This window comes from Silurus meridionalis, chromosome 24 (genome assembly GCF_014805685.1).
Source record: "Silurus meridionalis isolate SWU-2019-XX chromosome 24, ASM1480568v1, whole genome shotgun sequence".
NCBI lineage: Eukaryota > Metazoa > Chordata > Actinopteri > Siluriformes > Siluridae > Silurus > Silurus meridionalis.
This window is the reverse complement of record NC_060907.1, coordinates 5,344,911-5,372,091: the sequence shown is the minus strand read 5'-3', so window position 1 is coordinate 5,372,091 and position 27,181 is coordinate 5,344,911. Positions and strand designations below refer to the sequence as shown.

General features: G+C 37.4%; 2 protein-coding genes and 1 long non-coding RNA gene across 6 annotated transcripts; 2 read left to right on the top strand and 1 right to left on the bottom strand.

Moving 5' to 3' along the window:
• Window positions 1-1,790: 1,790 nt before the first annotated feature.
• LOC124377833 lies at window positions 1,791-4,078 on the bottom strand. The gene is made up of 3 exons (XR_006924116.1): window positions 3,515-4,078; window positions 2,299-2,374; window positions 1,791-1,967 (listed from the first exon to the last, which is right to left on the bottom strand). It is a non-coding gene; the product is annotated as an uncharacterized LOC124377833 (long non-coding RNA).
• A 131-nt stretch (window positions 4,079-4,209) lies between these two features.
• On the top strand, window positions 4,210-15,231 carry LOC124377832 (interferon-induced protein 44-like). Of its 4 annotated transcripts, none has more exons than XM_046837144.1 (8): window positions 4,210-4,404; window positions 12,301-12,364; window positions 12,673-12,712; window positions 13,569-13,761; window positions 13,919-14,065; window positions 14,307-14,478; window positions 14,604-14,704; window positions 14,817-15,231. In XM_046837144.1, exons 2-8 carry the CDS (start codon window positions 12,316-12,318, stop codon window positions 14,985-14,987), a joined length of 873 nt encoding a protein of 290 aa, XP_046693100.1. In that variant the 5' UTR covers window positions 4,210-4,404; window positions 12,301-12,315; the 3' UTR covers window positions 14,988-15,231. The 4 variants fall into 4 exon arrangements, with proteins under 4 accessions (XP_046693100.1, XP_046693098.1, XP_046693097.1 ...); XM_046837142.1 differs by having other exon boundaries at window positions 4,210-4,433; XM_046837141.1 differs by having other exon boundaries at window positions 4,210-4,584.
• Window positions 15,232-17,627: 2,396 nt separating this feature from the next.
• LOC124377774 (arginine-hydroxylase NDUFAF5, mitochondrial-like) lies at window positions 17,628-25,963 on the top strand. Its single transcript, XM_046837039.1, has 11 exons — window positions 17,628-18,208; window positions 19,852-19,892; window positions 20,276-20,339; window positions 20,425-20,472; window positions 22,438-22,541; window positions 22,696-22,735; window positions 23,371-23,568; window positions 23,663-23,723; window positions 25,289-25,372; window positions 25,610-25,692; window positions 25,774-25,963. The coding sequence occupies exons 1-11, from the start codon at window positions 17,912-17,914 to the stop codon at window positions 25,873-25,875; spliced, it is 1,122 nt and encodes a 373-aa protein (XP_046692995.1). The 5' UTR covers window positions 17,628-17,911; the 3' UTR covers window positions 25,876-25,963.
• The last annotated feature ends 1,218 nt before the right edge of the window (window positions 25,964-27,181 follow it).

Sequence of the window (27,181 nt, the reverse complement as noted above, 5' to 3'; positions counted from 1 at the left end):
ACACTTACACACTCAAACACACATAGACACACTCAAGAGTGAGTTATAGACAGATGTGGCGGAGAGAATCCGGTAATTTTCCAAAATAAACCATCGTTCAGAATCAGATTATAAATAAAACAGAAATAATGTAAGTTATGTATTCTTTCTGTGCGGCCCGGTACCGGCGCACTGCCCGGGGGTTGGGGATCACTGTTCTAACAGACACACACACACACACACACACACAGACACTTATTCACACATACACACGACGGCCTCACGTCCCCTCAACAACAGGCAAGCGGTCCGAACACGACAGCCAGGCGGGTGCTAAATAGACAGCGCCATTTCAGCACCTGTATTATGGAAAGCTGCGGGGCACAGTTCAGGGGGGCGGAGCGACACAACAAGGCACGGCTGAGACCTAATGAGGAAAGCGGCAACTCTTCACCTCCTAGCGGCGACTGAAGAGTTTAAAAGGAGCCACAAAGGAAAGCAGGTTGGAGAATGTCTGGCTCCTGACTAACTCACGAAATCGCCTCCCCTTTTTTTTTTTTTTTTTTTTTTTTTTTTAATACAGGAAACAGCGACCACGCCGGTGCCTATCCTGCTTCCTCGACCCTCTAGAGGTCATTACGTGCCGAGGACACCGAGCACACACCCGTACAGATAGGACGGGGTCTCAGCTTTTCTCTGCCCGGCCGTGGTTTCGAGCAACTCGGAACAGAAGCAACACTACCCTGACACGCCTCCGAGCTCCCAACAACACCGATTAATGGACTAAGAAATACTCGCATTCAGGACTTCTCCCACTCCCGCTACCACACACACACACACACACTCAAAGCAGCTTCACACAGATAATGTGGTTATTAAGAAATGAATAAGATTGTTTTTTATAATTATAAATTTGTCCCTAATAAATGAGCCGGTGGTGACTGTGGCAAAGAAAAAGTCCCTGAGATTCCATAAGGAAGAAACCTTGACCGTGAGAGGAACCAGACTCGAGGGAACCCATCCTCATCTGGGTGGAACCGAATATCCATTTATTACAACTATATGATGATGATGTGTGCTGTGATGGTGAACAAATCCATTCTGTGGTCCTGAGTCAGTGTAGCAGACTGCTGACAATAAGTAGAGTACAAATTCATCCTCAAAGCTCCTGTGTTACTCCGTAATTTCATGGATTCCCAGGCCATTTATGTGAAACCATCCCCAGCCGCACAGTGTGGCCTCCAATGGAAGAGAACGCCATCCAGAGGCAGGCCGGAATAAAGTGTACAGATCAGAGGAGAGAAGAGGGGCAGGAACAGTGGTTACTGGTAACTCAGGAGGAGGGGTGACAGAGAAAGAGAGAGAGAGAGCAGAAGGGTGACAGGGAGAGAAAGATATGGATTATTAAGTCTCCTTATTGTTGTATAAACGTTGAGGACACTGTGCAGTTGGAGACTCTGGCAAGACTCGCTCTGGCAGCATAACTAACACTGAGTGCCAGAGGGTAACATAGACATGAGGAATCTCTGGGATAAGAGACGGCCTGGCAGACCACCATCAACTAACCTGAGTGAATGTGCAACTTCATGTTGTTGGTTTGTTTTTTATGTACATTTATCATGGGAACCCAGATGTGTGTAGAGCAGGGGTCTTCAAACTTTTGTGCACTTTGGACCATTCATTTACTTATTAAACATGTAATTTACATGAAAGTGTCTGTGAAAAGTGTGGAAAAATAATCTTTTCTTTTTCAGATGCATGCATGTTTTATTTGTTTATATTCAACAAACTAGGTCATGCGAAAAAGTACACAAGAATTGGACAGTGATTGAGTGGAAGAAAGTTCTGTGGAGGGGAAGGATGGACAATTATTCCATAATCCAACACCATGAAATCCCGTGCGGACTGCGGCTCATTGGAACCGACTTCACCATTCAACAAGACGAGGAGCCGTATGAAGCGTATGTCCGAGCTCTGTAAGTATTACACTAAACAAAAGATAACAAATATCGTTAAAGATTAACAAATATGCCCACATATGATTTCCTACTATTAAAGATATACCATTTTATAAAGATTTTCTATGGTCAAAATTCAATGAATTAAGGACACAAACTTCATAAATATAAAAGTAAAACTGATTCTCCCACACCTGCTTTATAACCTGCTTGGTTTCAGATGGCATTGCCCATAAGTAGTGTAGTGTAAAACTAGTGCTCACTTATCAGTATCCATCAACTGTTATACTCTCATATTCCTCTTTTTGTTCAGTGTACAAAAGTGTGAATAATCTGCACTGCATTCATAAATGCTGATTACCTTATCATAAATCATTTTATTTATGGTGGACTCAGGAACATTTCTCTCCCTCAGGAAGCTGAAAAGGTCGTCCATCCTGTAATAGTACATTAACAAGAGTCCAGTAAATACACAAGCTGTGTGTATACAGTGATGCAGTATGTAGTTGTACTAATATTGAAAAGTCACAACAATCAGTTCTTGTTCACTCTGATACCATACACATTCATTTCACATTACGTTACACAATCACAATCTGCTGAATAGTTTGATTTCATGTTTTACCTTGCTACATTTTAAATGCAGTAAAACGGGGAGACATTAACGTTAGACAGGCCTGTATCACACCTGATGAAGTGATGGTCATGTTTTATTGGACCTTTTCATTTCAAACCCGGTTTGTGTTTACAAGATTATTATCATTGCACGTTTCGATGTTTCACTGAGGCACACCTCGCTGATCCTACTGCCCTTCATACACTGCTACATTTCCCCCCACACCTCACACTTTGTTATTGCACTAATAGACTGTCTACACTAAAACCTTTGCTCACTTGTACATTTGCTCATTTCTCACCTCACACTTCGCCTGCCTAACTTACCACTGTATATATATATATATATATATATATATATATGTTTTCTGTTTATAGTAATAGCAGTATATTATGTTAATAGTACATATCCTTCTGTACACTTCAGTTTATAGTAATTGCCATCTGTATATTATGTTTTTAGTACATATAAATTCATCTGTATATTATGTTTATAGTACATATATATTAATCATTCATCTGTATATTATGTTTATAGTACATATATATATTAGTACATATATATTCATCTGTATATTATGTTTATAGTACATGTACTATAAACATAATATACAGATGAATATATTTGTACTAATAATTAATTTATATGTACTAATATATATGTACTATAAACATAATATACAGATGAATGTATATGTATATACATTCATCTGTATATTATGTTTATAGTACATATATATTAGTACATATAAATTAATCTGTATATTATGTTTATAGTACATGCACATCTGTAAATTACTGTTTATAGTCCTACAATACCATTTTATTTTACTTGCTGTTATTGCACTCTGGTTAGACCCAGACTGCATTTCGTTGCCTTGTACTTGTACATGTGTAATGACAATAAAGTTTAAACTAATCTAATCTAATCTAATCTAATTGTAAATATTAAAATTCAGTACCTGGACAGAGCAGATGCAGCCTTTGTGTCCTGAACTCCTGTCTGCCATGTACACATGAAGCTTAGTAACATTATAGCAGAAGCAGAACTGATTGCTCCAGATACCGCTTGTTGTTCAAAAATAACTCAGAATGGACAGAAAGAAAATCTGATTCGCGAGTAATCAAGTCCGAGATGCGTGAAAAAAGTCCGAATTGCGAGAAATGACCTCGGAAATATGATAAATAAAATCAGGACTGCGAGAAGTGAAGTCAGAACTTCGAAAAATGTCGTCACATTTGTGAGAAAAGAGTCCGGAATTGGGAAAACTAAAGTCAGAATCGCGATAATTGACTCTGGAATCGCGAGAAATGACTCGGGAATGACGATAAATGACTCCGGATCTTCGAGAGATGAAGTCAGAAATTCGAGAAATGCAACCAGACTATCGACAAATATAATCAGAACATGTTTCAATAAAGTCGAAATTGCCATAAATAAAATCGCGATTATGATTATACTTCCGGGATCGTAAGGAATATAAATGTAATTGGGTGAACGTGCTTCCATCCGGGGAACCTCGTGATAATAAAATCTAATTAAAAGGATGATGTTTATCTTGTGTTTGACGATGGTTGGAGCGTCACACGCTGTTAAAAGCCTCCTCTGTTTGGGTCGTTGCTATGGTAACCGGGGAGGTTATTAGCGTGCATTGCACGTTAATGGCCGGGTTAATAATACTGCACATTGCTAAACTGCATTCTATACAATTTTAGGGAGTGAAATTTAAGTTTATAAATGATGCAGTACAACTTTAAATAAGAGCAGGGTGAATTCCAGAAAGCAAGATGATCTTCCCATCACATTTACCCTGAACTCTCTGCTGATTAACCCCAAACTTGTGTACTGTTGGTATGTCGGGTCTAAAACACCTGTTATGAGTGAGTGTTAATCCACATCATATCGGTAACACAGAGTTAATGCGCGCGCACGCGAGTACAAAAAGACATCTTCAAAGGAGCGCCGATTTCAGGAGTCACCATGGAAACACAAGGAGGAAAAACAGCGAGCTACATTCTTCCGTGAAACTGAGTGAGGGTTTAATGGCTGCTTACAAACGATATAAACTCATTATAACTGAAGAAGTAATACTGCTGCATCAGCAGAAGAAAGACAGTTCGCTTGGCAAAAATACAGAGTAAATGTGTGACTTTATAAAATTAAAATTAGGATGTTTTCCCTATTTATTATGATGCAAAATTATTTTTTTTAGACAAGCAAAACTTTCTGGGCTCCACAAATTTCTTAATATTACTGTAGGAGTGCAAATATATATTATATACATAAATATGTGTGTGTGTGTGTGTGTGTGTGTGTGTGTGTGTGTGTGTGTGTGTGTGTGTGTGTGTGGTGTTCTTTTGGCAAAATAACTAAACAAGAAATGATCCAAATGTGCCCATAATAATCTGTGTATTTGATACACAAAGTAAAGTTGAAATGATATTATAATATGTAACCTAGTATTGATTTACTGAAAATACAGATTTATATTTTTTTGTTTACTGATAGTTGTTTCTCATATTAAAGGTATTTTACTATTACTAAGGTTTTACTATTATTGCTGCAAGTATTTTCATAGTTTTATTGTTTGGATCCATCGGGGAATGGGCATTCGGGAATGGGCATCGGGGAATGGGCATCGGGGAATGGGCTTTGGGGAATGGGCATCGGGGAATGGGCATCGGGGAATGGGCTTTGGGGAATGGGCATCGGGGAATGGGCTTTGGGGAATGGGCATTGGGGAATGGGCATTGGGGAATGGGCATCGGGGAATGGGCATCGGGGAATGGGCTTTGGGGAATGGGCTATACAGCCCAATATGCAGCGAACCAAGATGCACTTTTCAATTTGTGCTACAGTACAGTGTAGTTTGAAAATTTTCTTGGTTCAGGGGGAAGCTGAAGAGGCTAACCAGGCTTGGGACATATGTAGCACCAGGGTTTATTTATGTAGCACCAGGGTTCTGGAGGAACGTTGTTTCATTTCTCCCAAAAAAAAGGAGGTCATAAGGTCAACCAAATTGTTACTGAAGCCATAATTTAGCATTTCATGTAATTCGGGCCGTCACATCCAGGCTGTGCAACAGCTCACACGTTTACTCAGGTTTGTTGACGATGGTGTGGTGGGTCGTCTCTTATCCCAGAGATCCCTCATGTCTGGGTTACCTTCTGGTCATATCTACATGCATTAAACTATGTTTTTATTATTACTGCACAAAAAATATTATTCTAGTTGATCATATGACTATTTAACTCAATTTTCAAAAGGAGTCCAGAAATCAGATATTCATAACTCATCTGTGATTTCTTTCAAAGAAAATCTATTTAAAAGGATATCTGGAATATTGGTATTTATGTGACAATGTACACTGTTCATTGAATTAAATTGCTTTACAACATGGTCACTTGATGTATGAGGCGCAAAACTGTCAGTTTAGAATTGATAAAAATGAGATGAATGAATATTAAAGCCAAAGACAAAGGTAGTAGTGTGATAGTATGACAGATAGTATTATATTTGTAATGTAATGATATGTAGACTGTAAACAATGTTAGGGGGTTGATGTTGATGGTCAAATTTATTAACATCGCAGTATTTATATTAACAGTATTTTGTCAAACGCTTATTTGTTTTCCAGTAATTAATTAAGAACACTGCTGTCAGCTGTATTTTTTTTTTTTTAACAAGGCATTTTATACTGTGTACATAAAAGCCATTTAATTTGCAGCTTTAATGAATTTCTTAATCATCAAGATGAAATAAAGGTGAAAGTGAAACACAAGAATATGAGCACTGACAAAACGAGAAAAGTTACTTTTGATTAAGTTGTTGGCCACACAATATCGAACTTCATATAAGTCCTGTGAGGGAAAGAGGTAAGTCATGACAATAAATCAATTTTTTCAGGAATATGCAGTATCCAGAATGTGTGTTCACAGGTCTTCTGTTTATGCCCTGTCTTTTATCTCTGGTTTTATCTTTTGATGCATTAATTTGTCATTTGATTTACCGTTTTTCTCCTATTCTATTAGTATAAAGGTGTATTTCTATTTCATTGTGCTTGATTCGTTAAATGTCCTGTAGAAATAAAAGGGGCTTGATTTGCGAATCACAACCTTTTTGGATAGTTCAAAAAGAAAAAAGAAAAACCCATGACAACCGATTATTTATCAAGATATAGACTGAGATGGCTTTTCGTTTTTGTCCGTCCACCTTTCTTTATATAATTTTTGTGACAATAAGTGAATAAATACGGCAAGCTCGGCAATTAAACAAGCCATTTATTATAAATTGCAGATTCAGCATGTGTTTTTCCTGCTTTTAAGGCAAAAAATTAAACGTGGAATGACATCTGCGGTTGTCAGGAGCAGAGCTACTCAAAAACATTATGAAACAATGATGTACAACCAGTTTACTTGCTCAACTAGCACAAAGAGTCCAAACTGTGTATGTATGCAGGATTGTGGGTTATGGGGAAAACAGGTTTGTTTAGTCAGTTATCATCTGAATGAAAAGTAAAAGTGCATCTCAACTACTACTACTTCAACTACTGCTACTACTACTACTGCTACTACTACTACTACTAATACAACCGCCACTACTACTACTGCTACTACCACTACTACTGCTACTACCGCTACTACTACTACTGCTACTACAACTACTACTACTACTACTACTACTACTACTACCACTGATACCATTACTACTACTACTACTACTACTACAACTACAACTACTACTACTACTAATACAACCGCCACTACTACTACTGCTACTACAACTACTACTACTACTACTAATACAACTACTACTACTACTACTACTACTAATACAACCGCCACTACTACTACTACTACTACTACTACAACTACAACTACTACTACTACTCAACCACTGCTACTACTATTATTGCTACTACTATTACTACTACTATTACTACTAATACAACCGCCACTACTACTACTACTACTAATACAACCGCCACTACTACTACTGCTACTTCAACTACTGCTACTACAACTACTACTACTGCTACTTCAACTACTGCTACTACTACAACTACTACTACTACTAATACAACCGCCACTACTACTACTGCTACTTCAACTACTGCTACTACTACAACTACTACTACTACTAATACAACCGCCACTACTACTACTACTGCTACTACCACTGATACTATTATTACTACTACTACTACTACTAATACAACTACTACTACTTACTACTACTACTACTACTGCTACTACTACTACTACTGATACTATTACTACTACTACTACTACTACTAATACAACCACCACTACTACTGCTACCACCACCACTACCACTGCTACCACCACTACTACTGCTACCACTACCACTGCTACCACTACCACTGCTACTACTACTACCACTACTACTACTAATACAACCGCCACCACTACTACCACTGCTACCACCACCACTACCACCACTGCTACCACCACCACCACTGCTACCACCACCACTACCACCACTGCTACCACAACCACTACTACTACTACTAATACAACCACTACTACTATTACTACCACTACTACTACAACCACAACTACTACTACTACTATTACTACTACTACCACTGCTACTACTACTACCACTACTACTACTACTAATACAACCGCCACTACTACTACTACTACTAATACAACCGCCACTACTACTACTGCTACTACTACCACTACTAATACAACTACTACTACTGCTACTCAACTACTGCTACTGCTACTACAACCACTACTACTACTACAACAACTTCTACTATTACTACTACTACCACTGCTACTACTACTACCACTGCTACTACTACTACAACCACTACTACTACTAATACAACTACTACTATTACTACTACTACTACTACTTACTACTACTACTATTACTACTACTACTACTACTACTACTATTACTACTACTACTACTACTACTGCTACTACTACTACTACTACTGATACTATTACTACTACTACTACTACTACTAATACAACCGCCACTACTACTACTGCTACTACTACTGATACTATTACTACTACTACTACTACTACTCAACCACTGCTACTACTATTACTACTACTGCTACTACTACTACTACTACTGATACTATTACCACTACTACTACTACTACTACTACAACCACAACTACTACTACTATTACTACTACTGCTACTACTACTACACTACTACTACTACTACCACTGATACCATTACTACTACTACTACTACTACTACTACAACCACAACTACTACTACTGCTACCACTACCACTGCTACTACTACTACTACCACTGATACTATTACTACTACTACCACTACTACTACTACTACAACCGCCACTACTACTACTGCTACCACCACCACTACCACCACTGCTACTACCACTCAACCACTGCTACTACTACTACTACTACTACAACCACCTTACAACCACAACTACTACAACCACTACTACCACTACTACTACTGCTACTGCTGCTGCTACTACTAGAACCACTAATACTTCTTCTACTACAACTACTACTATAACCGCTACTACTACTACTACTACAACTACTACTACTAATACTAATACTAATTCTACTACTGCTACTACTATTATTGCTACTACTATTACTACTACTACTACTACAACCGCCACTACTACTACTACAACTACTGCTGCTACAACCCCTACTACTACTACAACTACTACTACTTCAACTACTACTACTTCAACTACTACTACTACTACTACTACGGCTGCTAATACTACTACAACAACTTCTACTATTACTACTACTATTACTGCTACTACTACTACTACTACTACCACTGCTACAATTCAGACCCTGCTACTAAGACAGAGCAAATACTCATAAAATGCTACATTTTGCCAAAAGAATAAAACAAGAAATGATCCAAATGTGCCACTACTACTACTACTACTACTACTACTGTATTTGATACAAAGTATGCAAAGTTGAAATGATTAGTTATTATATGTAACCTAGTATTTATTTACTGAAAATACAGATTAATATTTTTTGTCTACTGATAGTTGTTTCTTATATTAAAGGTATTTCACTATTACTAAGGTTTTACTATTATTGCTGCTAGTATTTTCATAGTTCTATTGGTTTGATCCATGCGGGAATGGGTTCAGCTATGCAGCCTATTATGCAGCGAACCAAGATGCACTTTGCAATGTATCTGTGTACTGTGTCAGCTATATATGGTTAAAATAACAATAAATGCTTCTTGACTTGACTTGATTTTTGCGTTTTAGCAACTTTTGTGGCACTCTTCTCTCCCCACATTACCCTTGTTGCCTCTCATCGAAACACAGAACACATTATTAAAATTGCACACAGGTGTGGATTTTTTCCACTAATCTGTCCTGCACCTGACTGACTCAGGCCTGCCAGGAGAAGAAATCTGCTACAAACTGTGCCACCTGCCTTCGGAACACCTAAAAAACAAACAGCTAAAGTGCCAGATACCAACAAATGATACGTACATAGTCTTCCTTTAGGCAGTGGAACCACTGGACCAGGCCTTGGTCTAAACAGAGAGTAAAAGCTTGTCCCAACAGATAGTATCAGAAGGTGTGGACCGCTTGTGGTTGTTGTACAGGCCATAATCACTGCTAACTCATCTATTTGGGAAAGCACCTGTCCGTGGCTAAATTGGATGCTTGAAGTTTTTCTTTGTGTGGAAAAGGACTCAATCTCCTCAAAGAGGCACATTACTTCTCTAAACTAGACCTAAGCATTAACTACAGTCTAATCAGGATCCAGGAAGGAGATTAATAGAAAACAGCCTTCCAGACCACTACCGAGTGATGCCGTATGGCCTGGCCAATGCACCAGCAGGATTTATGATTATTCAGGCATTTATGAATGAGATTTTTAGAAATGTACTGAATGACTTTGTCATGATATACATATAAGATATTATGATATACTACAAGAGTTACGACCTTTATGTACACTATGAGCTCTTTGTAAAAACTAAGAAATGTGATTTTCAGAGATGCCCTCTTACATTGTCATGACCCCGTTGATAAACCACCCACACCAGATCCCATCTTGCCACCCTCCATCATCGTCAATTCTATCCGATTGGAAATCATGGAGAAAATACAATGGGTTCAAGCCTACGAACCAACAGTTCCGGGTTGTCACAATTTGAAACCTGCTTCACCCACCAAGTGCACACTTCATTCAGTACATTGCACCATTAACTGATCCAGAACACAAGTGGTCGTCAATGGCATTTGAAATCAAAGAATATGTCCAGAGTTGTGCTATATGTGCACAGGACCGAGCCTCATGCCACCTTCCATGCAGGTTTTTAGAACCACTCCCCATACCCCAGCAGCCGTGGACTCCTATTGCCATGCACTTTGACACACAATTCACAACCCTTGTTTGGCAGTCCTTTTGCAGGATGCTGGAGATTAACATCAGCCTCACCTCAGGATATCACTTCCAACTCACAGTCAAGCTGAAAGTGTTGGGTTGGTTCCTAAGGACCTACTGCATCAGAGAACAACAGTGGTGGAGTGAGTTCCTCACATGGGTGGAATAGGTCCAAAACTTGTTCCTCTACCAACCTCACCCTGTTCCAGTGCATTTGGGCTACCAGCCACCCCTATTCCCATGGTCAGGAGAAACTTGTTCATTTGCAACAGGGAAGTGAGAGAAAGGGCTCATTAAGGCCTCAAGAAGACCATTAGGCCCTTACCCATACTATCAGCCAGGGCAAATGGTCTGGCTGTCAAAATGGAACATTAGGCTTAAGTTGCCAAGCAAGAAACTAAGCTCTTTGCTCATAGGGCAGTTTAGTATAGTGCGCCAGGTCAACCTGGTAACATATCGTCTCCAACTTCCACCGCAATATCGTATTTTACTCTCAAACCCCTTCCTTTACCAATGAGGTGAAGCAGGACCCCCCCCCCCAAGCGCACACACCCCAGTGGAAATTGATTAAGTCCCAGCTTACATTGTACGCTTCATCATAAATTCATGGTGCCGAAGGGGATGGTTGCAATGCCTCGTCGACTAGGAGAATTATGGACCTAAGGAACAGAGCTGGATGAACAAGGAGGATATCCTGGGTCTATTGCTCACGGAAGAGTTTCACTGGAGTCACCCCAGTCAACCTGGCCCCAGAACCTAGAGCTGCCCCCTTCAGAAGAACAACTGAAGGTGTTCCTAGAAGGGAGGTTCTGTAAGCCCCCAGGGGTAACGTCCCCACTGTGCCACCACAGAGACATGTCACCGGAGTTCTGGACACTTTTTGCTCATTACGAAGTATTGTGTTAGTTTCCTTCACTACACCAAGCCTATCATTTCCATTATTTTCTGTTCTTTAGCTCATGTTTTGTTTTTTGTGTTTTACTAACTTTGTTTGCCTGACTGCCTTTATCGTGTATCGGACAACCGCCTGCTATCTCGACTCTTCTTCTGCTTCTTGCATTGTGCATATATTATTTAACTGCATATGGATTCCAACACTACATTGATTAATGAATCACTTTCACTTCCTAAGGATATAAAAACTTAGATTAGATTAGTGAATTATATACACATTAAGGTGCAAGTGTAAGTGTTCAAGCACAACTTCATACTTTATTCTACTTTACCAAAATTTCACTATACTTATCTTCACAAGTCACATAGAGATACGATATGATAATAGGTCTATAACTTTTAATTATAATCCATCCTGCATCTTTTACAGGACAGTAATTTCATCATGGGTTCAAAATGTTCAACTCCACAAGCTCAACCTGATGACCCCCCAAGTACGTTTTCCAATTTTATTTTATTTTTTATGAATCAAGATGTTAAATTGCTTAAAATTTTATATTATTTATGGCTTAGTAATAGCTCTTCAAAATAAAAACTATCTGGCTAATGTATTAATCAGCCCTAAAGTTTAGTAATCTAAAAAAAAAATGCTCAATGATTCAGTTTTTCCAAATGCGCTGTGTATGTCTTTATGTGTTTGTCTGTGTTTGTGAGAGTGTGTTTATTTATTGAAATCAGGATATTCCATAACAAATTGTAGTATGCACCTCTATTAAATACACTGGTTATTAATGTCTTGCAGCTCTTCTTATTAAGAAACCATGGAGGACAATGAAATGGGGGTGAGTGAATGACTATCATTAATCATCATTAATATTAAGAATATGACAGTTTAGTTTAATCCCTGGTTTAGTGTATAATTGTATTTAAATTATACTCTATTATTCTTTATAGACTTTCTCACTGTTCTGTTGGTTGTCGTAGTGGATTTCTTCTATTACTTGGTGTGGTTTATGATAGTACTCTATCAGAAATTACATTTGCGCCATATGGCAGATGCCCTTTTCCAGAGTGACTTATAATTAGCTCATTCGTTCAACTGAAAAGTTGAGGATTAAAAGTCCAGCAGTGGCACCTTGGTGGTTCAGGGATTTGAACTCTCTACCTTTTTACCAGAAGTCAGATCTTCACAGAGCTATCACTAAATATGTGATCTCTCACACTCTCACTTTTCCTGATTGGATTATTATAACATTAGATGTCCTTTGTTTCCAGACACTGGCAGCATTAACTGCTGTTGTATTGAATTTCAGGAGAAACGTTCTTTAATTCTTCACTTTAACTCTTTAACTCTTCACATGGTCTGTTCACAGCAAAAGGTCAAAATTGTTCATTACCTCAATCTTTATTATCTTAACCAATGACTACTGTCATCTGCCATATTCTTCTTTGTTAGTTAGTAAAAACTGCATGAATCTTTTTTCGAAACCTTCTGTTGTTTCTTCAAGGTTTGTGCCAGTCTCTGATCATTAGTTGCAGTTAATTGCACTAAATTATTTTCTCTTACTTATTTCATCATTACAGTCAATACAGCCAATGTTTCCAAAAACAACCAAACACTTAATATTTGCTAAAATAATTACTATATTACAAAAAAACACTTTATTTAGCTAATATCCTCTTTGTACTTTATTTTAGTGAAAGCGAAAAAATGTTACAGAAACTACAGGAGTTTCAATTAAACCATATTTCCGAGCATCTCAGGATTCTGGTTGTTGGACCAGCAGGTGCTGGGAAGTCTGCATTTATCACCTCAGTTAATACTGCCATCCAAGGTCGCAATACGTGCCTCGCTCATTCACTCAGTGGTGGTAATAATGTCACCTGCAAGGTAACGATACATAATCTGTATTCAATATTTACCACCGAAACACTTATATAACACTTGTTATTTTTGTTCAGGTGAATTTCAGTACAGCTGTCAGACATCATTTAATGTATATAAATTGCTTACACATTTGTTAGAATTGATTTCTGCTTGTATACAGTACACCATCTACAGCCTGGACATTGACAACGATGGATCTTATCCATTTCTGTTCGGTGACACGATGGGTCTTGAAGAAGGTTCATCTACTGCACTCACAAAAGACATCATCAGCATTCTGCATGGTCATGTACAAAAGGAATATCCAGTAAGCTAATGTTCATGTTCCATTAAAGAAAATTATACCATTATTTCCTCAGATGAATATTATCAATTATTTGTCTGCACTCCAAATGCTAACACTGTTTAAAAAAGGGCATTCAGGTACATACATTTCACCATCATATTATATTTTTTACAAAGAGTTCCAACACCCGTATCCATGTTAGCGCTGGTAAATGTGTTTAGCAGAAATATGTGGTTTTGACGGTTTATGTTTTTATTTTCAGTTTAATTCCGAGACAGAACTGACGGCTGAAAGCAATTACTATAACAAAACTCCAACTCTAAGTGACAAAGTTCACTGCCTGGTGTTTGTCATACCAGAAGACAGAATTCACAGTTCATCTGATAAAATCGTTGATCAAATTAAAGAAATTCTGCAAAAAGCACATGATTTAGGTAACCGTCCTCTCGTCCTGCTTACTTTTTTTCTAACTCAAAATTTAAAAGCATTGTCTAAAAGATCTGAGATGAAATACTCAGAGCAAGAAAACCTTTTGAATAACCTGCATGTATCATGACAGGAATTCCTGTCGTTATCGTCATGAGCAAGGTGGATAAAGTATGTCCACATGTAAAAGAGGACCTGAAAATGATCTACAGAAGCAAGAAAATCAAACAGAAGGTAAGTAACAAGGACATCATTCAGCTGAACTCTCACAAATGTAAAAGTCTTCAGTAGAGAAACTTTAGCAGAGCAGGTTCATGCAGGTTGATCTCAGTGTCTGTCTTTCTAGCTGGAGGAGTGCAGTGTCAATCTGGGCGTTCCACTGAATTACATCTTTCCTGTGAAGAACTATCATGATGAAATCGAAAACAATGCTGAGGTGGACGTTTTGCTTCTCACAGCAGCGACAAATATTGTGAATTTCGCGAATGATTTTGTGAAACTAACAGTTGCAAAATAGGAAAAAGGGGTCTAGATATCTGTTTGTACCTATGACTTAAGAAGATTCAAATGAAAACACATGGAAAGTCTGTACACTAGAGGTGTGTGAATGTGTTGTTTTAATCCATTTATCATAACTTCTGATTAACTTAGTCAGGTTTATTTCTTCAAAAAATGAGCTTGTAACAGGAAAAAGGTGATTATGGAAATTAATAAAATGTATCAAAAGCATTGCTCAGTACAAATACATGCTATTAAACTTGGCCTGTTCTTGTTCTACTTGCTTTATATTTAACTGAATGCATGAAAGTGTAAAAACAGGGGCTGTCAAAATTAACGCGTTAACGCAAATTCATTTCAATGGCACAAATTTTATTACCGCGCGATTAATGAGGCGCCATTTCCGTTTTTATTAATATTATAAATAAATAAATATAAAATAGGCGAAATTAAAACCTGCGAAGCAACACGTTTATTCACCACGTCTTTTCTTTACTCAGATATATAAAAAAAAATTTAATCACTAGACATTTGTTTTACTGATGCGCCAAGTCTCAAATCAGCACCAAAATCTGCCATAATGCAAATGTCCGGCAAATAAAACCGTCCGTGTGAAAACATATCAAAAGTTTTGTTTGGTGTCCTGATGATTTACAGAATTTATAACATCATAATTTTAAAACGTTTACAATAATATTTTGTCTTCAAGTCCAGAAGTCAAGTCAAAAACCTTTTATTGTCATTTCAACCATATATATCTGATGCAGTACACAGCGACAACAGACAACAGACCTCCAGAAACCTAAAATTAACAACATAACGCTACACAAACAAACATGCTCTATGTTGAGTTTGGTTTCGCTAATAATAAACATATATTTGCATAAAGCATCAATATTTCTCCATGTCCATGTTGATTAGAGTTTTAAAGTATTCATTTAATGTACATTTGGAACAGATAAAAATATGTGATTAAGTTGAGATTAATCACGAGTTAACTCATGACGATCATGCGATTATTCGCGATTTAAATATTTTAATTGATTGACAGCCCTAATAAATATACATATGTATATACAATAAACCTATTATGGGAGTGCAAATGTGCAAAATATATTACAAATATTACTGTATGAGGTGCATTTGTAAAGATAAACAAGGAAGGGTATTTTTTAAAAGTGACAATGGTAAAATTTATAATCTGATAATCTGATCAGTAGCCACATCAATCAACTACAGATAAATCCAACTACTCTGTGATGGTATCAGATTTGAGTCAAAAGAGCTTGAATAAGGAGTTTAAGAAGAGCAAATCAAACAGAGGTTTCTCTCTCTCTCTCTCTCTCTCTCTCTCTCTCTGAACAGATGGATAAAAAAGAAAGAAGTGTCTGTTAAATGGCAGCCTAATTATTCTCAAATTCAAACAATGATGTTGAAAAAAGCATTACTTTGTTGTTATTGTTGTTTTTGAAAGAGCTCTAAGTCTAAAGATGCCAATGCTATTTTAAAGCTTTCTGATGGTTTTTTTTTACAGTTTTATAACCCTGAGTAACAGAAAAATCTATCCAAAAAGTTCAATTCAGTTTAGGAACCTACACACCTTAAACTTTCCATTGAATGACTGCCATTTCCATTCCCTTGACATAATATAAATATAAAACATAAAACTCATGCAAGATCTGGGAGAATTCTGTGACTGTGCTTCTGTTTTTCACCACAAGATGCCGCCATTGGGCCCCACTCACTGTTCCCTACTCCGGATTAGAGATGAGAAATCTCATAAGAGTCTCACAAGTCTCTTGAGGCAGTACGGATTCTGCCTGCTTTTGCCATGGAAGTCCACTAGAGGGCACTCGCTGAATCCTTAGAATTGACGGAATCCGTTTACTAATGACTTCCATTTACAGTGAGGAAAATAAGTATTTGAACACCCTGCTATTTTGCAAGTTCTCCCACTTAGAAATCATGGAGGGGTCTAAAATTATCATCGTAGGTGCATGTCCACTGTGAGAGACATAAACTAAAAAAAAAAAATCCAGAAATCACAATATATGATTTTTAAACTATTTATTTGTATGATACAGCTGCAAATAAGTATTTGAACACCTGAGAAAGTCAATGTTAATATTTGGTACAGTAGCCTTTGTTTGCAATTACAGAGGTCAAACGTTTCCTGTAGTTTTTCACCAGGTTTGCACACACTGCAGGAGGGATTTTGGCCCACTCCTCAACACATATCTTCTCTAGATCAGTTCGTGGGTCCTACACGTGTCCTGTCTGATCCACCAGAACCGTGGGATTCAGCGGAACAGATGGGCTTAAGTGGGATTCATGAGTCCACGAATTCGGTAAGTTCTAAGGATTCTGAGAGTGCCATCTAGTGGAATTCAATGGAAAAAGCAGGCGGAATCCCCACAGACTCAAGTGACTCAATTGACTCAAGTGAGTCGGATTCGTTCACTGAGTGATTCCGAAGGATTTGAATTCGGATTATTAATCGCTAGTGAGCAGTGCTTTATGCTTTCCATGTGGTTCACTGATCTCAGAGTTGTGACGGAACGAACCAGATGTGACAATTTGGCTCCGTCGCTCATTTGACGTCATTTCCTGTTTTGTATTTTACACGCGACGTCTTCCTCTGCGCTTCAGTCTCAAATAAACCTTTACTCCCTACACTTGTACACTTAGGGATGAAAAAAAATCGGAAACACAAAACAAACTAAATAATATTGTAATAACTATTAGCTTGTTACTGTTAGCAGTTTTTCCACGGTTTTTTCATGTTCTGACTCACTGTTTATTGAGGAAATATGGAACCAGTTGAGGAACTTAAAGCGCACTACGGAGTGATTTGGGACACAGCCCAGCGCGTATGAATGAAGGATCCTTCAGACTCACGTGTTAAAATTCTCCTTTAGTTTATAGATTTCTGTCTTTTGTAAGATGAAGATCATGAACAATCTGATGAACTGTGTGTGTGTTTGTCACGGCGTGTTTCTCAGAGCATCAGCTCGGTTCAGTGTTCCTCACAGGAACATCAGTGACCTTCCCTTTACCTCAGGGAGGAGAGTTTACACTCCAGCACACACTCCACCTGCGAGACAAGTGAGGAACCTGAGGAACATGTCCAGCAGACCAGGAGGTGCCATGAACGTGTTCAACAGAAATATGAAGAGAAAGCAGAAGACATGGGCAGCGACTTTACCAGACAGCGAGAAATATGACTACCTGAGAGATGAGGTCTACTTTATTTACCCTATTTACAGCTCTATATACCTCATTTACTGTTTATTTACAGCTCTATATACATCATTTACTGTTTATTTACCATATTTACAGCTCTATATACCAAATGTACAGCTCTATATACCTCATTTACTGTTTATTTACCTATTTACAGCTCTATATACCTCATTTACTGTTTATTTACCTATTTACAGCTCTATATGCCTCATTTACTGTTTATTTACCCTATTTACAGCTCTATATACCTCATTTACTGTTTATTTACCATATTTACAGCTCTATATACCTCATTTACTGTTTATTTACCATATTTACAGCTCTATATACCTCATTTACTGTTTATTTACCATATTTACAGCTCTATATACCAAATGTACAGCTCTATATACCTCATTTACTGTTTATTTACCATATTTACAGCTCTATATACCTCATTTACTGTTTATTTACCATATTTACAGCTCTATATACCTCATTTACTGTTTATTTACCAAATTTACAGCTCTATATACCCCATTTACTGTTTATTTACCCCATTTACAGCTCTATATACCAAATGTACAGCTCTATATACCTCATTTACTGTTTATTTACCTATTTACAGCTCTATATACCTCATTTACTGTTTATTTACCATATTTACAGCTCTATATACCTCATTTACTGTTTATTTACCCCATTTACAGCTCTATATACCAAATGTACAGCTCTATATACCTCATTTACTGTTTATTTACCATATTTACAGCTCTATATACCTCATTTACTGTTTATTTACCTATTTACAGCTCTATATACCTCATTTACTGTTTATATACCAAATGTACAGCTCTTTATACCCCATTTACTGTTTATTTACCCCATTTACAGCTCTATATACCAAATGTACAGCTCTTTATACCCCATTTACTGTTTATTTACACCATTTACATCTCTATATACCACATTTACTGTTTATTTACCCCATTTACTGTTTATTTACCCTATTTGCAGTTCTATTTACTTCATTTACTGTTTATTTACCCCATTTACAGATCTATATACCTCATTTACAGCTCTATTTACCTCATTTACAGCTCTATATACCACATTTACAGCTCTATATACCTCATTTACTGTTTAATTACCTATTTTACATCTCTATTTACCTAATTTACAGCTTTATATACCTCATTTACTGTTTATCTTGTTTTCTGTTTATTTACCCCATTTACAGCTCTATAAACCTTATTTACAGCTCTATTTACCCCATTTACTGTTTATTTACTTAGTTTACTGATTATATACCCCATTTACAGCTCTATATACCAAATTTAAAGCTCTATTTACCTCATTTACTGTTTATTTACCCTGTTTACTGGTTATTTACATTATTTACAGCTTTATTTACCACATTTACTATTTATTTACCACATTTACTATTTATTTACCTTATTTACTGTTTATTTACCCCATTTACAGCTCTATTTACATCATTTACTGTTTATTTACCCCATTTACCACTGTATTTACCTAATTTACTTTTTTTACCTAATTTACAGCGTTATTTATTTAATTTACTGCTTTATTTTCTCATTTACTGCTTTAATGCATGTGTCACTAACGGCTATTTTTTTTTCTTTCTTTATATGTTACAGGTTGGGAGCAGAGTCGCAGACAGAATTTATGACATTGCCCGGTATTAATTCTTTATTTCTTGTGGTTTGAATAATTTTATAAAAAGAATCTGTAATGTTTGAATAGTGTACAATATACTGTAAGAAAACTGATTTGCACTTTCATCATACACCAGATTTTAATTTCCTATTTCTGGTTTAAAAAATGATCTCTCTATGGCATACTAATTGTAGTTTATTTATTTATATATTTATTTTGTTTATGTATTTATTTTACTGAAAATAAAGATTGTGTAGCGTCAAAAGAACGCACAGAGTTCTTTCTTCTGCTATATCAGAATCACCTCATCTGGTGTGTTGAATAAAGAAGGTGGCTGAACTTTCCAGGACTGGAATGGCTTTGTGAGATTTGACCCTCATCAGGGCCTGTGTGGTGTTTCTGCAGGACTTTCCCATTAGCATTAGACATGGGCTGCGGAAAAAGCCACATCGCTGAACACCTCAGCAAGGTACTTGTTCTTCTCCGAAGTCAATCCTCTCTTTGTCAGTGAAACAAGATTTTATATAATAATTTGACTCCTTTCTCCTGCACAGGACGTTGTAGAGCAGATGTTCCTTACAGACATCTCAGACGCTTCGTTGGTACGTAACTCTGTTGAGAACTAAATTGAGGCTGTGTTACCAGAGGTCTTCTCTGTGCAAGTCCCAGAATAATAATCCAGAATCATTTAGTAGTGTAATTGGATATATCTAGTATAACTCGATCATTAATTATTATTATTACATTTGCCAAAGCATTATTGTATATTTTGGAATACATTTGACCAGGACATTTGATACCCTTAAAAGGTTTTGTCAAGAATTCTGTATGTAGAACAAATTTGCCTACCATGCTAGTTAATCTGGAGAATATTTGTCCATCATACTGGTCATCTAGAATAAATTTGACCATCTTAGTGCACAATGTATATTAAATTCAGCTAGGATATTACTGAATAATCTAGGATGCTTTTGTCAACAACAAAAAAGTAAATAATAATCTATACCAGACATGGGCAAACTACTGCCCGCGGGCCACACATGGCCCATTGGGTTTATTAATCCGGCCTGCTGAACATGACTAAATTCTATTAAAATAGGTACAGGTAAACATTGTTCAATTTACCTTTCCCCTGTAATGCCCATGTTTCCCGTAAAGATGTCGCACTTCACCTCAATTGACGTGTGCAATACTCTCTTCTTCTCTTAAGAGAGCTTAATCTGATAATCTTTAAAAACTGCGACAGTTTCTGACAAACCCCTCGGATCTATCCTGAGAATTACCACAACAAAACTTACTCCAGACTTTGATGAACTGGCAAAATAAGTTGTTCAACAACACTGTTCCTACTGAAACTGAACTTGAGGTTTTCTGCTGTGTTTATTGATGCACTGGCAACAAAAAAGATCAACAAATTGTTGATCTTTTGGCACTTGATGAAACCGAATTTGCCAAATCTCTAATGTAATGTAATATATATATATATATATATATATATATATATATATATATATATATATATATATATATAATATGTATATCTATGACCCGGCCCCTCTGTCAAATTTTAGAACCCATTGTGGCCCGTGAGTCAAAAAGTTTGCCCATCCCTGATCTAGACCATTTAAGTAAATGGGTAAATTTTTAGTTGTACCAAAAAAAAAAAGAACCTCTCCAGTTTGATGGATAATCTAGAATAAAGATATTAAATATTTTGTTGTTTGAGTAGTAGATATATTCGAGAATATTTATTAAGCATGTAGAAAAATCTGGATACATTTGTCCAGCATAGTGGATAATCCAAAAAATAATTTTGTTCATTTCTTAAAAAAAAAAAATCAGGAACTGAAAAACTGAGGAATCAGTACTGAAAAATAAGTGTCATGTCCAGTGTCATGGATAATCAAAAAAACTGTATACATACTGGATAATTGGAGGTAAATCTGACCAGTACAACCACATATCAATTTGTCAAGCTTTCCAGATTTGGAGGAAAATTATATGGTAAAATTTGTTTACTGTACTGGATAATATGGAGTAAAAATCTAATGTCTAATGCACCAAATAATCCAAAGTAGTTTTTTTCTCCAGAATTCCTGATTAAAAAGAGTAGATTTGCCCAGCATACTGAACAATGCAGATGAAATTTGAGTAATTTAGAATGCATTTTTTCCACAAAAAAAAAAAAGGATAATCTCAAGTAAAGTTGTTTTAAATTCTCTACTATGATGTGTAATCTAGAATAAATTTCTCAAATTGAATAGTCCAGATAATTTTTTTCTGGTTGTGTAGTGGATCAATTTATTCATTACTGGATAATCTGGAATAAATGTATCAAGCATACTGGATAATTCAGAATAAATTTAGAATAATGTGTACTGATAAAACCCAATTCTCCTAGACAATCTAGAATACATCCAGTCTCAATTCTGGACCAAATCCCTTTCTTTAGTATGATTGATAATCTAGAATCAAAATAACGTGTTTATACAACATCTCCAGTATAGTATATGTTTGGTATGAGGAGTATATGTGTGTGTGTTGAAACCAGTGTGTGTATATTCCAGAGGATGGAGAGGCAGAGTGAGATGCCTACACACTGTATGATGGCCGATGAGGAGTTCCTGCCGTTTCAGGAGAACACTTTTGATCTTGTGGTCAGCAGCCTCAGGTATCTCTCTAATACTGTGTTGTTGAGTTCCATCCCTTTTTTATCAAGCGTCACTGCATCTCTATGGAAACCAGAACCAAAGCATGTTCAATACACAATTCTTCAGTGTTTGATGGCAGTGTTTGATTCCTGTGCTCATCTTTTCTCCTCTCAGTCTGCACTGGATCAATGATCTTCCAGGAGCGTTGCGTCAGGTACTGTATGATCATCTTCTTCCATTTTGATTATGAATACAGTCTCTTGATAATGAATTAAAAGGAAAGCCTGGGTAAAGCTAGCAGAACCTTTATTCTGAAGGCAACGTGGCTCTTCCATCTCTGTCAATCTCACAGCATTTTGAGGAAAAGAATTTTTAATGAAGCATTTCAAGAATGATTATAGTCACATGACCCATTTAATTACCAAAAAAGTAGTAATAGTCTTGGATTATCTGCAGCAGCAGCTCCAACTCTTCATCTCTCTATTTAAAAAAAAAACAAAACAGAGCATCTTTTTTGTTTCAGGCTCAAAAACTTCCAAATACACTGAGTTTTTAGTTCTATCTATCCGGGTTCATTTGGCTGTAGCTTTAGGCTCAAGGATGTCCATCAAGTGTGCTTATTAAAATACTGGGCCACTAGGAGGTGTAACTGTGTACAATACGATTTAGTGCGAAAACTCTGATTTTGTCCTGCGCTACATTTCCTGCGTTTTTTTATAGGCCACACCCACAAAGTTTTTTAACACATTTCAGCCTTTCTGTCTTTCTTTCTTTATTATATCTTGCTAAACTTCTGATGCAACAATAATCGAATGTTCATTCTCCTAAAAATTCCTGCTCCTCCCGCAGGTCCATCGCGTGTTAAAGCCGGACGGCGTGTTTGTAGGGGCGATGGTGGGAGGCGAGACCCTGTACGAGTTGCGCTGTTCCCTGCAGCTCGCCGAGTTGGAGAGGGAGGGAGGATTCGCGCCGCACATTTCCCCCTACACCGCCGTCACCGACCTGGGCAACCTGCTGGGCCAAGCTGGCTTCAACATGCTCACTGTGGTCAGTGTGCAAGAATCCAGATCACAGATTCTCTGTTCTTTATGGCTACGTTTATTGCGCTCACGTGACGCCTTCTTTTTGTTGTCGCGCATAGGACGTGGATGAGATCCAGGTTCACTACCCCGGCATGTTTGAAATCATGTCCGACTTACAAGGTGAGATGAGCCAGAAGTTTGTGGACACCTGACCATAAGATTTGAGCATCCCGTTCCACATTTAATCTCTAGTCTGGGAAGATGTTTCTTCTGGAGATTTGAGAGATCCATTCAGACACAAGGGTGTTAATAAAGTCAGGCAGGTGAGGTGAGAAGGTCTGAGGTGCAGTAGAAGATCTTTCACACATTCCAACCCATGTAAAGCAGATCTTCATGGAGCAACAGGTTTGGGTCTCCAAGGAAAGGGAAAATTTCCTATACAATTGTGTACCTCCAAATTTGTGGTAACAAGTTCGGGGAAGAACCACATTTGGGTGGGAACATCAGGTGTCCCATACTTTTGTCCATATAGTGTAAGTACATGGGTGTAGAAATAAATAAATTAGTCAGAATCTCAGGCTGAACCAGGATTTTCCCTCTGCCTTGACCTGCTCACGACCTTCTCGCTGATATCTCGAGCCCCCTATCGAACCCATGCATGTTGTTAATAGAAGGTCAGCATAGCTATCTAATCGGTCAGCTGATCAATCGTGCTCTAGGTTGAGGTTTTGGCCCGCTGACCTTTTCGTTATTATGTATACACTGATCAGCATAACATTATGACCACCTGCAGAATATTGTGTTGGTCCCCCTTTTTGCTGCCAAAACAGTCCTGACCTGTAGATCATTAACAGCATTAACCACCCATGAACCTGTCGCCTGTTCACCACTGTTCCTTCCTTGGAGCACTTTTGATAGATACTGACCACTGCAGACCACCAGCCTAGAAGAGCTGCAGCTTTGCGTCTAGACGTCACATTTTTCCTGCTTCTAGATGTAATGGTCATATTGTTATGCCTGATCACTGTATTTACACAGATTAGTTTTTATAATATTTACAGCATTTGGTAGATTCTTTATCCAGAGCAATTCGATCATTAATCAGGGTTTCCCAGGGGTCTTAAAAAAGTCTTAAATACGCTGTTCTTAGTCGTAAATGATTTTAAACTGGTCTTAATTTTCCGATTTCTATGTAATGCCGTCTCGAACGCTCATTGAAATGCTCCTGCAGCACTTTTGTTTGTTAGTTAGTATCCGTGGTTGTCGTCGTTTCTTCTTTCACTGGTCCAAATATAATTCACTGTATTGCAACTACAAATGAGACCAAAATGCAGCAGCCAATCAGCTTTCTGTTATCGGAGCGAATCTCTCGGATCGTACCACCGACATAAAACACTTTATTTTTCGTTACATGGCTTAAAAATAAAAATGAATGGAGGCCAGTTGCTGACATGTTTGCGTTTTTGTTGTAAAAGAGGTCTGACATTTTATTATTAATGATCTTAAAAATCTCTTAAATATGACTTGGTGAAACCTGTGAAAAAACTGTTTATACACCTGAGCAGTTGAGGGTTAAGGGCCATTCCCAGGGGCCCAGGAGAGGGAGAAGTAGTGGTACTGGGATTTAAACTCCGATCAAAAGACCAACGTCGTAACCACTGAGTTCCAGGAAACAATTATAAAAGCATAAATGAGCACTGAGAGTTAATAAACATCTGCACACCTCTGTTTCCACCGCGTCTCAGGTATGGGCGAGAGTAACTGTGCGTGGAACAGGAAGCCGATGTTGCACAGAGACACCATTCTAGCAGCGGCTGCCATTTATAAAGGTGAGTAGGAGAACTTTTCCCAACCAAAAAGCTGAGGCACATCTTTTGAGATGTTTTATTCCAAAATAAATCAAATGTTGAAAGTTGTGATGGCAGAAATGTGCGTTTAGAGTTTCTTAAACCAAAGTGCTGAAAATACATGACTGGTATTAACATTACGGTTCCTCTGGAGCTGAAGATCTGGATATGCATTTTTGTTGAAACTCCTGACCGAAGCGAATCTGTTGTACGTCCTAGAGATGTACGGTAGTGAGGACGGATTCGTCCCAGCCACGTTCGACATCCTGTTTATGATCGGCTGGAAACCTCACGAGTCACAGGTCTGCTGCTCAGTAATGTGTTCAGCTGTACATTTTAACGATCGCTACAAATGTAAATGATCCGTTTTTTTGTTTTTTCAGGCGAAACCCGCAAAGAGAGGCTCGGCCACCGTGTCGTTCGCCGATTTGGCGAAAATCAGATCGCAGACCAGCATAAATACGGACAAATCTGACACGAGCTGACTTGAACCGAACTCATAAATATTTGTACTGAAAAAAACGTTTTATGAAACGTACATAAAAATAAAAAATTAAAACCCCACAAATGTCACATTTTTGTATTGAATGTTTATGTACAGATAATAATCAGAACAATTCAGAAAAGACCTTCAGGTCTTCCATCATCATCAGTATCCTCCTCCTCCTGTGGAGGAGATAAATAGTGTATTTCTTTCTTGTTTTATCATCATGGCTTCTTACATTTATGGCATTTGGCGGACGCCATTTTTCCAGAGCGACCTCCAACTGAGCAGGATTAAGTAGTGAGTAAATTTTAACGTTCATATTTTTACCCACTAATTGAGCTTAATTACCATCAGATACATCATTTATTGGCTTTGTATCTTTTAAAACTTTATTTTAGCTGTAATAGTTTTTAAGTAAAAAAAAAGGTCCATAATTTCACTTAGGACTTATTATTTATTCAAAAATGCTTGTTTTATGTCACGCCAACACATTTATTTACAACCCAATAAGGAATGATAGAGTCTGCAGTATCACGACACTCTTTCCAAACATTATTCAGTATTATGATTGTTTTGAAACTTTGTTCTGTACTTACGACTTTTTACTGTAAGTTGTTCTGTAGTTTGAATATAATCTCTCATGAATGTTTTTCAGTCAACGACAAAATGCAAAGTATTTTGGGAAGTAAGCATTTCAGTTTTGTTTTTGCATCATAACTAACGTGCATGATTTTGATTTTAATAGTAATCTGTATTTTAGTTTAAATCCTTTTTTATTTTAAGACAGAATATATAATGATTATAATGAATATAATGATTATTAAATTATGAGGAATTCTCTTGTTTAGTAGCTCTGGTTTCTAGATCTTTTCACACATAATTAAGAAGAGCAATTTGTTTAAAGACCCCGCAAACATCCCGAACCATCTAGAGACGTACCAGTGCCTTTTGGATCTCACTTCATGTGGAGTTTGGAGACTGGACCTCTTTGAGTTTTTAAAGGCTCTGGCATGGAGAAACTGGTGTTGGATCTATAATGATCTCAAATCTGTTTCAGTACCTCCTGGTTCCATAATCTCAAATGACTGTAAAAAGAACATTACTCATAATCACACACTCCAGTGCTCATGTTAGTTCTCACTCTCCAGTGTTCTGTATTGATTAAAGACTATAATCACACTCTTGATGTCACCTAATGAGGATGGGTTCCCCTTTTGAGTCTGGGTTCTCTCAAGGTTTCTTCCTCATACCATCTAAGGTAGTTTTTCCTGGTTACAGTCGTCATGGCTGCTCATCAGGGATAA

Excerpts from the sequence above, each read along its gene's own strand:
- LOC124377774 (XM_046837039.1), top strand. The coding sequence starts at position 17,912 with ATGAAGATCATGAACAATCTGATGAACTGTGTGTGTGTTTGTCACGGC. Across the intron at positions 20,340-20,424 it reads TCGCTGAACACCTCAGCAAG|GACGTTGTAGAGCAGATGTT; the intron begins GTACTTGTTCTT and ends TCTCCTGCACAG. Across the intron at positions 22,542-22,695 it reads CTTGTGGTCAGCAGCCTCAG|TCTGCACTGGATCAATGATC; the intron begins GTATCTCTCTAA and ends TTCTCCTCTCAG.
- LOC124377832 (XM_046837144.1), top strand. The coding sequence starts at position 12,316 with ATGGGTTCAAAATGTTCAACTCCACAAGCTCAACCTGATGACCCCCCA. Across the intron at positions 13,762-13,918 it reads GTAATAATGTCACCTGCAAG|TACACCATCTACAGCCTGGA; the intron begins GTAACGATACAT and ends GCTTGTATACAG. Across the intron at positions 14,705-14,816 it reads GCAAGAAAATCAAACAGAAG|CTGGAGGAGTGCAGTGTCAA; the intron begins GTAAGTAACAAG and ends CTGTCTTTCTAG.